We start from the raw sequence: 12,984 nt of genomic DNA, 5'->3' as shown, positions 1-12,984 counted from the left end.
AAAGCTGTTTTCAATCATTCTTCAAGGCAGAACCACTTCTCACAAACTTTACAATGTGCAGTTAGGTTTTTTGGTTTGTGTGTATGTAATATAAATATAAAAAATGTCTTTTGTCCTCATACTGTACATTCAGTGTCGCCACAGTGGATAATTTTGTCCACATGTTGATTTGGCACAGTTTTTACACCGCTTGCCATTTTGTACCGGGCTTGGGACCAGCACTGCACAGCTGGGAATGGGGATGGGCTGTTGGGGGCTCAGTGTCCCACCCAGGGACACTTCAACATGTGGTCGGGACGAGCGGGGCCACTGCCGCTGGCCCCGAGTTGCTCAGTGATATCTGCTCTAAATGATGTGAAGAATCTGCACAATTTAAAAAGTAAAACAATGGGCTGAAAGCTTTCTGTGTGGGAACTGCTTATTGGCTTCTGGTGTGTGTTTATCTCATGCAGCCTGAGGGAGGCCCAGGCAGTGCTGCTGAGGAGGTCTCTGTCACGGAGGGGACGAGGAGACAAACTGGCTGCCCTGCTGATGGGGCACATTGAGAAGGAGAGGAAGAAACTTGGCACCTTAGCCGCCTCCAGCACGTCATCGTTGACCTCAGTAACAGCGAGCGTGAACACTCTTCCCACACAGAGGAGCCAGTACGTCCACATCACTGCACCCGCAGGTCGGTTCATGTAAATGCTGCACGTTAATCATGTGACTATTTATCATATTTCCACTCTCAATATTTCTAACAAGTATTAGTTTTGTTAATTGATAGTCATTGGTACAAAGCATTAGTGAAAAATGCAGAGGCACCAATTAAATAGCTTAACTTCATTATAAAAACGCTAATGATAAGTTACTTTTCTGCCAATCAACTAATCCTGCAGGTTAGAGTTTTGCCTGTGTCGCCCAAAATGTTAAATCTCTTAAGCTCCATGTTACCGATGGTGACTGTTCAGGTTCAGCTAAAGTGACCTGCATCACAGTGACCTCAAAATTACTTGGAAGCTATTTCCACCATGAATCTTTTATTCTTCTTTTTTTTTATTTTTTATAATAAACTAAATAAATCTGCATTCACAACAAAACAAACACGCTACAGTTCTTGGTACTTGTTATGCCAAACAGTTGTTTTAGGAAGTAAAAACTTTATTTAAGACTTTTTCCTTTTTAATGTGGCAGCACAGTGGTGGATTGGTTATTGCTGCCACCACACAGCTAGAAGGTTCCTGGTTCAAATCCCCTGTTGACTGAAGCCTTTCTGCAGAGTTTGATTAAAGATGATGGACGTTTTATTTGGAATTTCAACTTTAATAATTTTGACACTTTACCTCATAGTACTGAGTTAAGTCTTTTTCTTATTTTGTGAGATTTCTTTAATCTTAATTTTACTGGCAGCAATCGTCTTTGCTTGGGTTAGAGATGCATTATAATCAGCTCGTCAAGTTTCGACATGTTAACTGTGTATTTAAAGCACATACCACAGCACACAGGTCATTATTTTGTATAATAACTAGTGCGCAGCTGATATGCTGGTGCTGAGAGATGAACTGTGCACTTGTCTGCCAGACGTATATTGTTGAAAACATTTTTCCTTTTCTTTTTTTTCTCCAAACGCTGATTTCATGAAGCTGGTATGACGGCTTTTTACTCTTAAGCTGCAGATAAGGTGAATGTTAATGTAGCCTCACAGGTCAATCTTGATCGTAAACAGTTCCTGTTATTGTTCAGTGACTGCAAATCAGTCTGCTTTGCCATAAAACAGGTAAAAACATAATAGGGAAGGATTAGTTATCAGGTACAGCTCATTTCTTTTTAGCAGTTCACTTCTTGCTGCAATCTTTGTTACCATAATCAGTGTGGGGATGTGTAGCAGCAGAGTGCTCTGACCCTTGTCCTCCATCACGAGGTGTGTGTCCTCGGTCTCTAGTCCCTAACCTTTGGGGTCTGTGGAGCATTGACATAAATGTGTAACCTGCAGGGGAAGTGTTGTTATCCTGCTTCGTTGGTCCAGACGTCACACTGGTCTGCAGTCCATCGGGACATGAGCTCATAAACACAAAGCAGAACAAACAGCCGGGTTGTATTCACACAAGCCTTCTGCAGCCTCGGAGATCGGATCTGGGATCCCACAGGAAAACGAGAACCAGCTCACATATCAAGTTTGAAGTTTGTTGTGTCCAAATTGAACAGAAATATGAATCTTCACAATGACTTTAAACGGTGTGATATGTGAGCTGGTTCTGGTTTTCCTGTGGGATCCCAGATCCGATCTCCGAGGCTGCAGAAGGCTTGTGTGAATACGGGTTTGTGTTACCTTTGGGGAAGGTAACAGCGGTGCTGAATTTGTACACCATCTGCCTGAGTCCGAACCCTCTAGGAGAACCCTTTCCTGACTTGGTGGAGCTATGACGACAATATATTTATGCTGCTTTCTTTTTCTACAAACCTGTGAAGTCAACATCCGACTTTGAAAGTGAAGACACCTGAGTGTCATCACATTGATTCAAAGCACCATTTTAAGCAGCATCCCAGAGAAACTGATGCATTCACACCTTTTCATCACCTGGTTCAAATGTGTCAGAAATCTCCTCCAGCAGTCGCTTGATGCTTCCTGAAGACAAGTGGACAAAAACTCAGTTTGTGTTTAGTTCGGTTTAGGGCTGAAGTTTCTTTGCAGTCAGGAGCTGAATTCAAGTCCCTGAAACCCAAACTGGGGTTGCGTCATCAGCCTGTCACCCTCTAATGTCCTGCAGTCTGTTACGAAACTATAGGCAGAGATGGATCGAATCTGTTCATTCCAGGAAAAGGGCCAATGAAAAAGAAGAAGAAGAAAGCAAAGGTCGAGCGAGGTTCACATACTAATACTCCCTCTCCCTTTCCTTCGCTCTCTCTGAGTGGACTGATGGAGCAGATCCCTGCTAAACATTTTGTTTGGAGCTGAGCCCAGTTCTGCACGCTGCTTTCAATTATCTCTCTACCACTCGCTCACTTTGTGCTCGGGCACTGTTGCTCGCCCGCTCACGCTCAGGAGCATTTAGGGAAAAACAGAGAGGGGGTGGGAGTGTGGTAGTTTTCTTCGTCTTTCTTCCCTCCTTTTTTCCTGCGTTGCTGGTTTTGACTCGACACAAACGGGGGGAGAGAGAGAGAGAGAGAGGACGCATTAGAGGGAAGAGGTTTGGAAGTTTGGACGATGCAACGTGCTCAGAAACTGTAAAGCTCAACATGCTGCAGCCTCACATCTGCTGTTTTCTGTCCTCCGTCTTCGTCTTTTTCATCTTTCCTCTGCCAGCTGATGGACAGGCAGACACAGGAGCAAGAGGAGGGGGGGACGGGGAGACAATCCAGGTGATGTTTACGCCGACTATCTGCAAAGTGCGCTGCAACCAGGACAGATGTGTCAACATCTGCGAGAAAGGCAACGTGACCACACTGTACAGCAGCAACAGTGACGGGGGAGGAAGGAGAGATGGCTCACACGGACCAGGCTTCAGAGTATGTAAGTTCAGCCTCTACCTTTGCTCTGAACATCCCCCATCTGGTCCTGTGTGCTACAGAGAGAGAGGTGCTATGAGAGAAACCTTCTTGCTGTTGTGGTGGAAAATATCCAAAGTAGGCGGCTGTGGCTCAGATGGTAGAGCAGTTGTCTATGTGCTTCGGTTCCCAGTTCCACCTGGTGGCTCTTAGTATTATTCTCACCTGTAGCCTGCAGTGCTGTGGTCCAGTAGTGGTCCAGTAGTGCTCCTTCAGTTCTGCCCAACCCGCTGCTGATTGACTGAACACGCCTGATCCAGGTAATCGGCGGCGGGTTGAGCAGTGATAATGGGCTTCAGCCCTCGAACGAGACTCGAGCATGACTACGAACAGTTCTGATTCTTTGTTGACAGTTCACACCCTCAATGATCAGTGGGTCACTTCTGTTTTACATAAAGTACAGCAGAGGTGATACAACATCTGCAGCAGGCTGCTGTAGTTCATTTTTATTGGCGTTTGTCCCTAAATGTTTTGCACTTGGAATAAATGTATTTATCCGGCATCTGCACACCCTCTCTGCTGCTTCATCAGCATGTGGGAAGGTTTCTGTGAATGGGACTCGTTGTTTTTAAATCACTATTTCTAAGTACGGACCATCACCAACACATAGTTAAAAGCACAACTCTCTCTAAACAGAAAGACCATGTTGGAACTGGCTGGGTAGTGAACTTTGGGACTTTTGTGCCACTGACTAATGTCTATGATCCAATACTGATTGATTATCAGCATTTAATTAGTATTTGAAGAGAGCAGCAAGTGAGCAGATCTGAAAAAGGAGCTGTGATCCTAATGATGAGGTCTTTCCTCTCTGAGCTCTCTGGCCAAGGACACAAACACACACAGTGGACAGACGGAGTCCAGCTGAGGAGACACTGAGGTCGACCATGTCTTTCCATGCAGTTCTGAGTAATGAGCCGATAAAAGTAGTCAATTAAAACACTTAAATACAAAATTGCAGTTTTTCCTCGTAGTCGTCCGTCACCTTCTGTAGGTGTTAACATAAGCCCCTTTCACACATGAATGGCTTCCTGAAATTCTTCTGACTTTATCTGCATGTGAGAACTCAAATGTCCGAGTGAGATGGTCGTGACATTACCCGGACTTTATCCTGAGAGCCCCCTGATATTGAGTCCATATTATGTGCATTACACATGCAGAAAGATGCAGGCAGAATTAAAGCGAGCGTTGATGTTTGTCAGTTAACTGTCACAGCAGTAGATGCACAGCTTCTCCTGATACTCTCCAGAGATCATATGTGAAACCGCTATAGGAAGATTATTGGCTTATAGCTAAGAACACGCTAAAATGAAAGCTGTATGTTTGCTCGGAGAGACGGCAGCGTCCCCACACCCAGCAGCCCCTCCCTCTCCCAGCAGGACCTGTTCATCAGAGGAGGACGGTTAACAGCAAAGAGATTTATCTCTCAGAAACTAAGTGCGGAGAAACTTGGATACTAACTTTATACAGAGGTTTCTTATTGGCTGTCTGTTTGGAGACATGGACTCTGGAGTATTGTCCTGTGACGGTGACCCCAAAATACCATCAAGTAACTGTGAGGTTGTTGGCATGAAAGACAAAGACTCTGAGAGAGAAACGTCTGCTGCAAATATCTGATCTCAACATGTGCATTTACATGTGAAGCTGTGTCATGTGGCCTGAAGCAGAGCCAGTGAATAGTCTGAACCGATTCCAGGTCAGAGTGTGTTAAATCATTCCTGTTGGCAGCAGGTCTGAAGTTCTTTGTTTTAAAACCAGAGGAACTGTTTTCCTGTTGATGCTTTTTAAAATTATCCATTTGACTTCACATTGATCTAATTCTGTTCCATCTACTTTAGTTGGAATCAGACATTGGACTGGAAACTGGAGAATCTCTCCAGTCCACATATAGTGATGTTTTGAACAGCAGCATCAGGAGCTGAGGACCCAACGTAAAAGCCAGTTCGTTGTAGTTTTGCAATTTCAGTAAGTTTCTGCTGACATTTATTTTCTTCAGCTCACATATTGAACAGGGTTTATACTGCAACAGAAAGCAGTTGGCATCTTCCTCACTAGTTTACATCTTGTCATTGTAAAACATCTTTTAAACAAACATCCCTGGAAAAGTGGATGTTTGTTTTGAAGAACATAAGTCTCGCTGATCAAACCAAAAATGTAACCAAATGACCAAAAATGTGTGGGGTGAATTCTGAGCTTTTGGGATATTTCTGGTCTATTTTTCTGTGTTCACCTGCTCTAAAAAGAGACTTCTGTCACTTCTTATCCCTCTTTTTAAAGGAAAATTCAGCCTTCAGCCCATGTTTTTTTATAAACGTGATACGAGTAAAAACCTGTGCAGAATGAACCGATGCCATGACCACGAGCTCCAAAGTGTTTTAAACGGTTTAGTTTAAAAACCATAAAAAGCATAAAACAAGTTTATAAAAAAACAAAGTGGACGCTTGTGTGATGTTTTTGTTTTAGCAGCAACCTGTGAAATATCGTCTGCTCTCAGCCCAAAGTTTTAGAAGTCAACACCGACCAAAACTGATCACGGGTTGTAGAACCAGAGTTACATCCAGGTAACCAAGCATTTGTTGGGTTGGAAATGAAAACAAGCTCGAAAGTGGGTTAATGGTGATGGGACTGAATAATGGTAAATGATTATTAGACCCCATTTTCAGCCTCCGTGTGAAAACTTTTAGAGGATACGATCATCTCGAATCCAAAGGATCTTTTATAAACCTACTTATAGTTGATGGGAAATGTTCGTTTTGAAGGGATTTTGTTTTTCACCAAAGTAAAACAGTGGTAGTTTGTACTTTCACTGTTGATCATAGAGTTTGCTGACAGCAAATTTAGCAAATTTATAACATAATTCACAAAGAAAAAACATTGGCTGAAACACAGGCTAATTTGGAGCTTGGATTTATTCTGAGTCCAAGGCAAAGTTCTACATTAATGTTCCATAATTGGCAGTTGGTAGTATTAATAATAACTGGTAACGCTGCTAAAGTCTGTGTACATAGAGAAATGAAAATCTGTTTTTATATTTTAACCATTTTAATGATCGTGTTAACAGCTTTACACTGTTCCATGTTGTAAGCAGATGTGTTTTTCTCTCTCTCCCTTCATCTGTGTTTATATCATTTCATCTCCTTGTTTATGGCTGTACACTCCCCTTTTTTTTCATCACTCTGTTTCCTTCTGCCCCACTTCCCTCTTCCAAGAACCTCCTCCCCCAAACTGTGTGTTTGTGTTGATGCAGTCCATCTGCAGGGCGATGTCCAGGATAATAATTAGGTCATGGTGTTTACACCAACACACACATGCAACATCACGGTTTGTGTGTTTATGTGCTTGTATTTGTTACCTAGTTCATGCCAAAAAAGGCTTTTCCTAAGAGACTTCGGACCTTTTGGTGAAGGGAGGACATTTAGTTTGAAGGCCTGTTTGAGGATTTACACTTGGTTCTAGGGTTTTGGTTATGCATTATGTCAAAAGTCCAAACAAGAATAAAAATATGAACGTGTGTGTGTGTGCGCGCAACATGTTTCACCACAAATGTTTAATAAACATTTCACATACAAAGATCTCACACACACACAGTTGAGAGGGTGTGACACACACATCTTGGACACAATCGTCAGCATTAATGGATTCAGCCACACACAGGATCAATACTGAGATCCTACTCAGAAGTAGGCAGGTATCTCTTTTGAGCACAAGTACTTACACTGTTCTTCCCAAGTTAAGTACAGTTAAGCAATGGATTGATGAGAATGTCAGTTGCACACAATAAAATATGTTTTTAAAATATTCTTGAGAAGAATGAGCTGTTAGTAACTAGATCTTAAGACTTTAGTGCACCTTTACTTTTGTCCCCGTCAATTATGTTGAAGCAGCTCTAAACAGCACCTACCTCTAGGGCCTAACATGGTTTTACGAGTACTAGTACTCAAAGGCAGGATTGGTTCCTAGCGGAGTTCTTTTTGCTATATTCCAGCTCGTGTCAAGTGTTCCTGGGCAAGTCACTGAACCCCCAACTGCCTACCCCCATCCCCACCCCCACCCATGCAGTGCCAGTACTAGTCCCAAGCCCAATAGGAATTGGGGAAGGTTGCATCAGGATGGGTGTCCGGCATAAACAAATTGCCAAATCAACTTGGGGGACGGCTGAGAAACGCAAACAAGGCGAAAGTGAAATGAGGAGGACCAGGCAAAACAAAACAGCAGCAGAAACGATGAAATGAAATTGAGGATCTGAAAATCTTTCTGCAGACAGAACAAACTTTGCGACCTGAGGAAAGTCGGAGGGTGAGTGAGCGAAACGGACAGGACGCGAAAACAATCAATCGCGTATGATGAGATGTTCAGATGATCAGTTATGACAAGGGTGGAGACTCCAAATGTAAGGATGTACAGTCCCAGCATGCAAAGCAGAAAGAGGCTCTGGAAAAAGAAAATGTGGAGCTCAGAGTGTTGTGCACCATCAACCAGACCGACTGCTCCACCGTTAGAAACGTTTCTTCATTTCTAAAAGCTCGGTCAAGAAGCTTTGAACAAATATTGTCCCAAATGATCTGAATCACCACAGTTCCACCAGAGATCCTACACATTCACAGTTGACCGACCCTTTGACTGGCCTTTCAGGGCCTTTATCTCCGAAACGAGATGAGTAAGTATGAGTATGAGTGGCTGTAACAGCCTCTGGCTGTAAAGGTTTGGGGGGGGATTGACTAGTTGGATTGACTATTTCAGAAGTCGCAAAAAGACAGAAGTTAGGATTCCTAAAGTCTTAACAGCAAATTGAAAACAAGAAAGTCTCTTTTCTATCTCAAGACTTACAATAAAGACTTTCTTTAATAATAAATCCTAAGGAACCTTTCATGTAGACCATAGTGGACTTTTCTCTCCTACACTCTACCATCAAAAACACCAACATGTCAGTGAAGGTGAAGCTTTATTTGTGTTTCAAATGTTCTAAATAACGTGGGACATGTTCAGTTTTAGGTGAAACAGAAGGATTCCTACTGGGTTCTGAGCCATGTCACTTTGACACAAGTATTCCTAGCAAAGTTCAAACCAAACACTAGCTTATCACAGAGTAAATAAGCACAGGATGAAGTGGTCCTGCCGGGTTTGTGGTTGCTCTCAGGGCTGCTGATAGAGATCTCAGGGAGACCAGAACCTGGTGTTAAATCTGCAGGTTTCCTTCCTGCTGCAAACACCCCGAGGTGTTATCTGCTCTTTAGCTCAACTCTGGGTAACAATACGCCAACATCCTGTCAGAGGAAGCAGGAAGTGAGCTGGCTGGTTCTGTTGGCCCAGCCTGTCGGACCAGCAGCTTGGTTTTACATCCACAGATCACCTCTCCTTACACTGCCGGTAGTTTCCGCACTGATTGTAAAGTGTTTAGTTTGTTTCAGCCCTGACATGTTTGAACATTACAACGTTGGCAGAGATGCCCTGCACCAACCTGGCCTCGTGTAGGAGAACGTAAGGAACAGTTTTCAACAACGACTTTCTTGTTTCTGCAATTTTCTGAAATGTGAATTGATCTTCTTCTAAGTCAAATATATCAACAAACACAATATTTCTGAGCTGATAAAACAGTCATGATCATTCATGTCTTTCATCAAACACACCCTTCAAACAAACAAAGCGATGGTGGATAAAGTAAAGGCAGCAGTGTTTTAATAACTGGTTGAATCTTTGGCATCAACCTCTAGCAGCTACTTCCTGTAGCTGTGGCTTAGACCTGTAAAAAGTTCAGCTCATTCACATTCTTAAGACGTCTGTTGTGAACGGCTCTCACGGTCATTCCACAGGATCTTTACTGGGTTTGGGTCTTGGCTCTGACTGATCCACTTCTAAAAGCAGATTTGGACTCAGAAGTCATTCTGCAGTAGATTTACTTCAGTGATTATGGTCATTGTCCTCACCAGCGTCCTCTGACCTTCAGCTTTGAGACAGTTATCCTACATTGCTGTCCTGTCATTGACATCATGCCTTTGTAATGTTTTGCATTTAGTTGACTCATGAACAGAGAATTTAACCAGTTCCAGTAAAGTCCATATCTGTGAGTCCAGGGACCGTTTTTACCTCCAGGAGTCTGGAGCCTATGCCACCCGTCATCCAGCAAGAGGAGGACATGTCACCAGTCTATGTCAGGGCCACAGGGACACAAACGCAGACACACAATCATTTGCACTCACATTCACACCTACAGGCAATTTTAGATTCACCAATCAACTAAACAGCATGTTTGTGGACCTGGAGGAAACCCACACAAGCGTGGGGAGGACGTGAAAACTCCCTGTTCCACGGTCGGCCAGGACACAAGCGCAATATGTTCTAGCTGTGAGCAGCAGCACCAGCCAAATATTGATGAGCCAAGTTTGTCAGAAAACAGGCTAAATTACTGGGCAGACAGGATCCCAAGGTGCACTGCAGTTTGGACTGTGACTATGGCAGCAAAACAAAGGATGACGTGACTTGGGGGAGAAACTTCTGTAGTAATGGCCTCACAGCAGTGGCCTTGTGTTTTATATCCACTAGAAATGAGTTTTTCTGTAGTTCAGGATGCTGATGGGCCAGTTTCAGTCACATTCTCACACTTATCATTTCATTTACATCATGCCAGTGGTTTACACTTATGTCGCACTTTTCCACCTTATTGGTGGAAACAGGAGCGACTAACTTGGCGGTTAGTGACTCAAGGACCCTTCCACATGTGACAGGTGGAGCTGGGAATCAAACCAACAACCCTGCTCTACCTTCTGAGCCACAGCCACCCCAACACTGGGATCACAGTGAATCATTGTTACTTTGTGACATCATGTGGAGATAAAAGTACCCACCCCATGTTTAAGCCACTGCTCCCTGACTTTGACTCCCCTCAGCTGACCGTCTTTTTGTCCTGCAGTCCTCTGTCCTCTGCTCTGTAAAAATGGAGGCATCTGCCTGCAGAAAGATCGCTGCCTCTGTCCACCAAACTTCACCGGGAAGTTCTGCCAGATCCCTGTTGCCCCCACCGCCTCTTCCGCTGCTGCAGCTGCCGTCGCTATGGCCATTGGTGCCGTGGCCCCGCACTCTTCTACCAATGAGATTGTAAAGCCTGCGCTCCTCTCTGCCATGGCAGCCAATCGGGAGCTGACCCAGTCTGAATTCCTCTTACCGCTGAGACAGAACCAGGAGGCAGCAGCGTCTGGAGGTGAGAATTTCTGTTTGTCTTTTCTCTGATTTCCAGCTCGACTCCAGCAGTTTGAGGATTGAGCAGTCACCTTGATCATGTCCCTGCTGTCCTGGATTTGAACCGCGGCCCTTCTAGCTGAGGCGTCACTAATCACTCCTCTGCCGTGTTTCAGCTTGTTATCTGGAAGCTGAAAACACAAAATTCTAAAGTGTGTGTGTGTGTGTGTGTGTGTGCAGCTGCCGGCCCCTCCATGGTGAAGGTGAGAGTGCAACACCCCCCTGAGGCCAGTGTGAAGATCCACCAGGTGCTTAAGGTACATCTCTGACTAGTTATAGCAATGAAAGAGAGTAATTAGTAAGTGCAAATACCATAATGTTAAAACACCAGTAAAGCTAATTCAGAATGGAATTTTTAAAAATGCTCATTTTCCAAGTGGTATTTACATTTTTTGAGGTGGATTAAAAGTATAAAACTAATGTAAATGTTAAATGGAGTAGTTGAGTAAATGTACTTAGTAACTTTACACCACTGATGTATTTCTTACCCTCAATCTAGGTGTCTGGATTCAGCCCCACCCTGCGGACCCTCTCCTCCTCTTCCTCCTCTGGGTCAGCTGGTGCTCCGGCCCCAGCGGCTGAGGGGGTCCAGGCCCAAACGGTGAGGGGGGGCGGCACATACACTCAGCAGTCGGGCTTCAAGTACTGCTTCAGAGAGGTCAAAGATGGACAGGTGAGAGGGAGCAGGGCAACTTCTAATTTAGTTTTTGGGGGCAGGTAACAGGGTGACGTCCTTACGACCCCCCCAGAGGCTTCAGTGTGTATTACAGCCACAACAACTCATGATTTATCTGATCTTAACAGTGTGAGTGCAGAAGTTGGAGGAGATCATAGTGAAGCCGTCCCTCTTTTAGGAGAAGCTTACGCTAAGATACTGAGACATGTGCGTTTACTGCAACAAATAAGGTCCTGAACATAATTCAGTTCGTTCACCAAACAGCAGAGCGATGTTTCACATGTTTTGAGAGTCAAATAGTTGGAGGACTGTCTGACAGCAGCTACTGCAGCTCAAACTGCACTTTATCATCAGCATGAATTACAGCCGAGGAGGGATTTTCTATCAGAAGTGTGAACACGCGGTTTGTCTCTGCAGCCAGGGAGCTAATGTGAACCAGAAGAGTGTTTTTCTCTGTCTTCAGTCTGCAGCTCCAGCTCATTACAGGATCATAAACAGTGCATCGCTGATTCACTTGCTACGAAAGAACGAATGCTGCACAAATACACTGGTTTTACTATGAATGTTTCTAAAAATATTTAAATGTGGAGGATCATAAACACTAACTAAGACTCTGCATGATGCCCACAACAAATCTCATTTTAGCTGATAATCATGTTCTATGATGTTGCTGTGCATTGAGTGAAATTAAAAATATCCAAAATTATATAATACAATCACTGAATTACTAGCATTGTCCCTTCTTCTATGCAGATGATATATAGTAATACATTTGCAAAACTTTAACATTTAAAGGAAAACTATCTATTTTACATGACCGGGTTCCATAGTTCTCCTGATTCTCTGGATTGTTTGATGATATTATCTACTCTAGATTTTGGGATCTTCAAAGTCTTCTCAATTTTACATTGAAGAACATTTTTCTGGAATTGTTCCACAATTTTTCAACACAGTTTGTCACAGATGGTGAATCTCTGCCCATCTTTACATTCGAGAAGCTCTGAGTCATGTTACTGACCTGTTGCCAATTAATCTAATTAGTTGTCAAATGCATTTGGTTTTGGTTTGCGGCAATTACTTTTCCAGGCTTTTGTTGCCCCTGTTCCAAACTATTTTGAGATGTGCTGCTGCCATCAAATTTAAAATGAGCTCATATTTTCCATGAAAAGGTAAATTGTCTCAGTTTTAACAATGGATATTGTTTATGTTCTATTGTGAATAAAATATGGGTTGATGAGATTTGCAAATCATTGCATTCGGTTTTTATTTACGTTTTCACATCTTCCCAACTTTTTTGGAACTAGGGTTTTACTCTCAAAGATCTATTTCAACTTCATGTCACCAGCAGGTCTGTGAGATCCTCTGATCAGGGCTTGTTGGCTGTTCCTCCCTCTAGACATAAAACTCAAGGACATTGTGTTAATGAACTTGTGGCTCAAAAACTTTGGAATTCTTTCCTGTTGGACTTAAGATCTGTGGCCCTTTTCAAAAATGTCTAGGTCGTGTCCAGCAAATGATGTGGGCTACATAGATAATTGGAAACATTTTTGGGG

At 43.4% G+C, this 12,984-nt stretch overlaps 1 protein-coding gene across 6 annotated transcripts in view; it reads left to right on the top strand.

The window, feature by feature from the left end:
• Positions 1-12,984, top strand: part of LOC137128773 (latent-transforming growth factor beta-binding protein 4) — a 43,440-nt gene that overhangs the window by 8,520 nt on the left and 21,936 nt on the right. For 5 of the 6 annotated variants that reach the window (XM_067507293.1, XM_067507292.1, XM_067507291.1 and 2 more), the window contains exons 4-7: positions 453-670; positions 10,430-10,717; positions 10,936-11,012; positions 11,255-11,428. In XM_067507293.1, the coding sequence (XP_067363394.1) occupies positions 453-670; positions 10,430-10,717; positions 10,936-11,012; positions 11,255-11,428 (757 nt within the window). Of the gene's footprint in view, positions 1-452; positions 671-2,996; positions 3,491-10,429; positions 10,718-10,935; positions 11,013-11,254; positions 11,429-12,984 lie in introns of those variants that run through there. The other variant, XM_067507296.1, reaches the window with a different exon arrangement.

The sequence above is a fragment of the Channa argus genome, chromosome 6, assembly GCF_033026475.1.
Source record: "Channa argus isolate prfri chromosome 6, Channa argus male v1.0, whole genome shotgun sequence".
In the NCBI taxonomy this organism is placed as follows: Eukaryota; Metazoa; Chordata; class Actinopteri; order Anabantiformes; family Channidae; genus Channa; species Channa argus.
The sequence above is the reverse complement of the archived record's forward strand: the minus strand, read 5'-3'. Positions and strand labels throughout refer to the sequence as shown.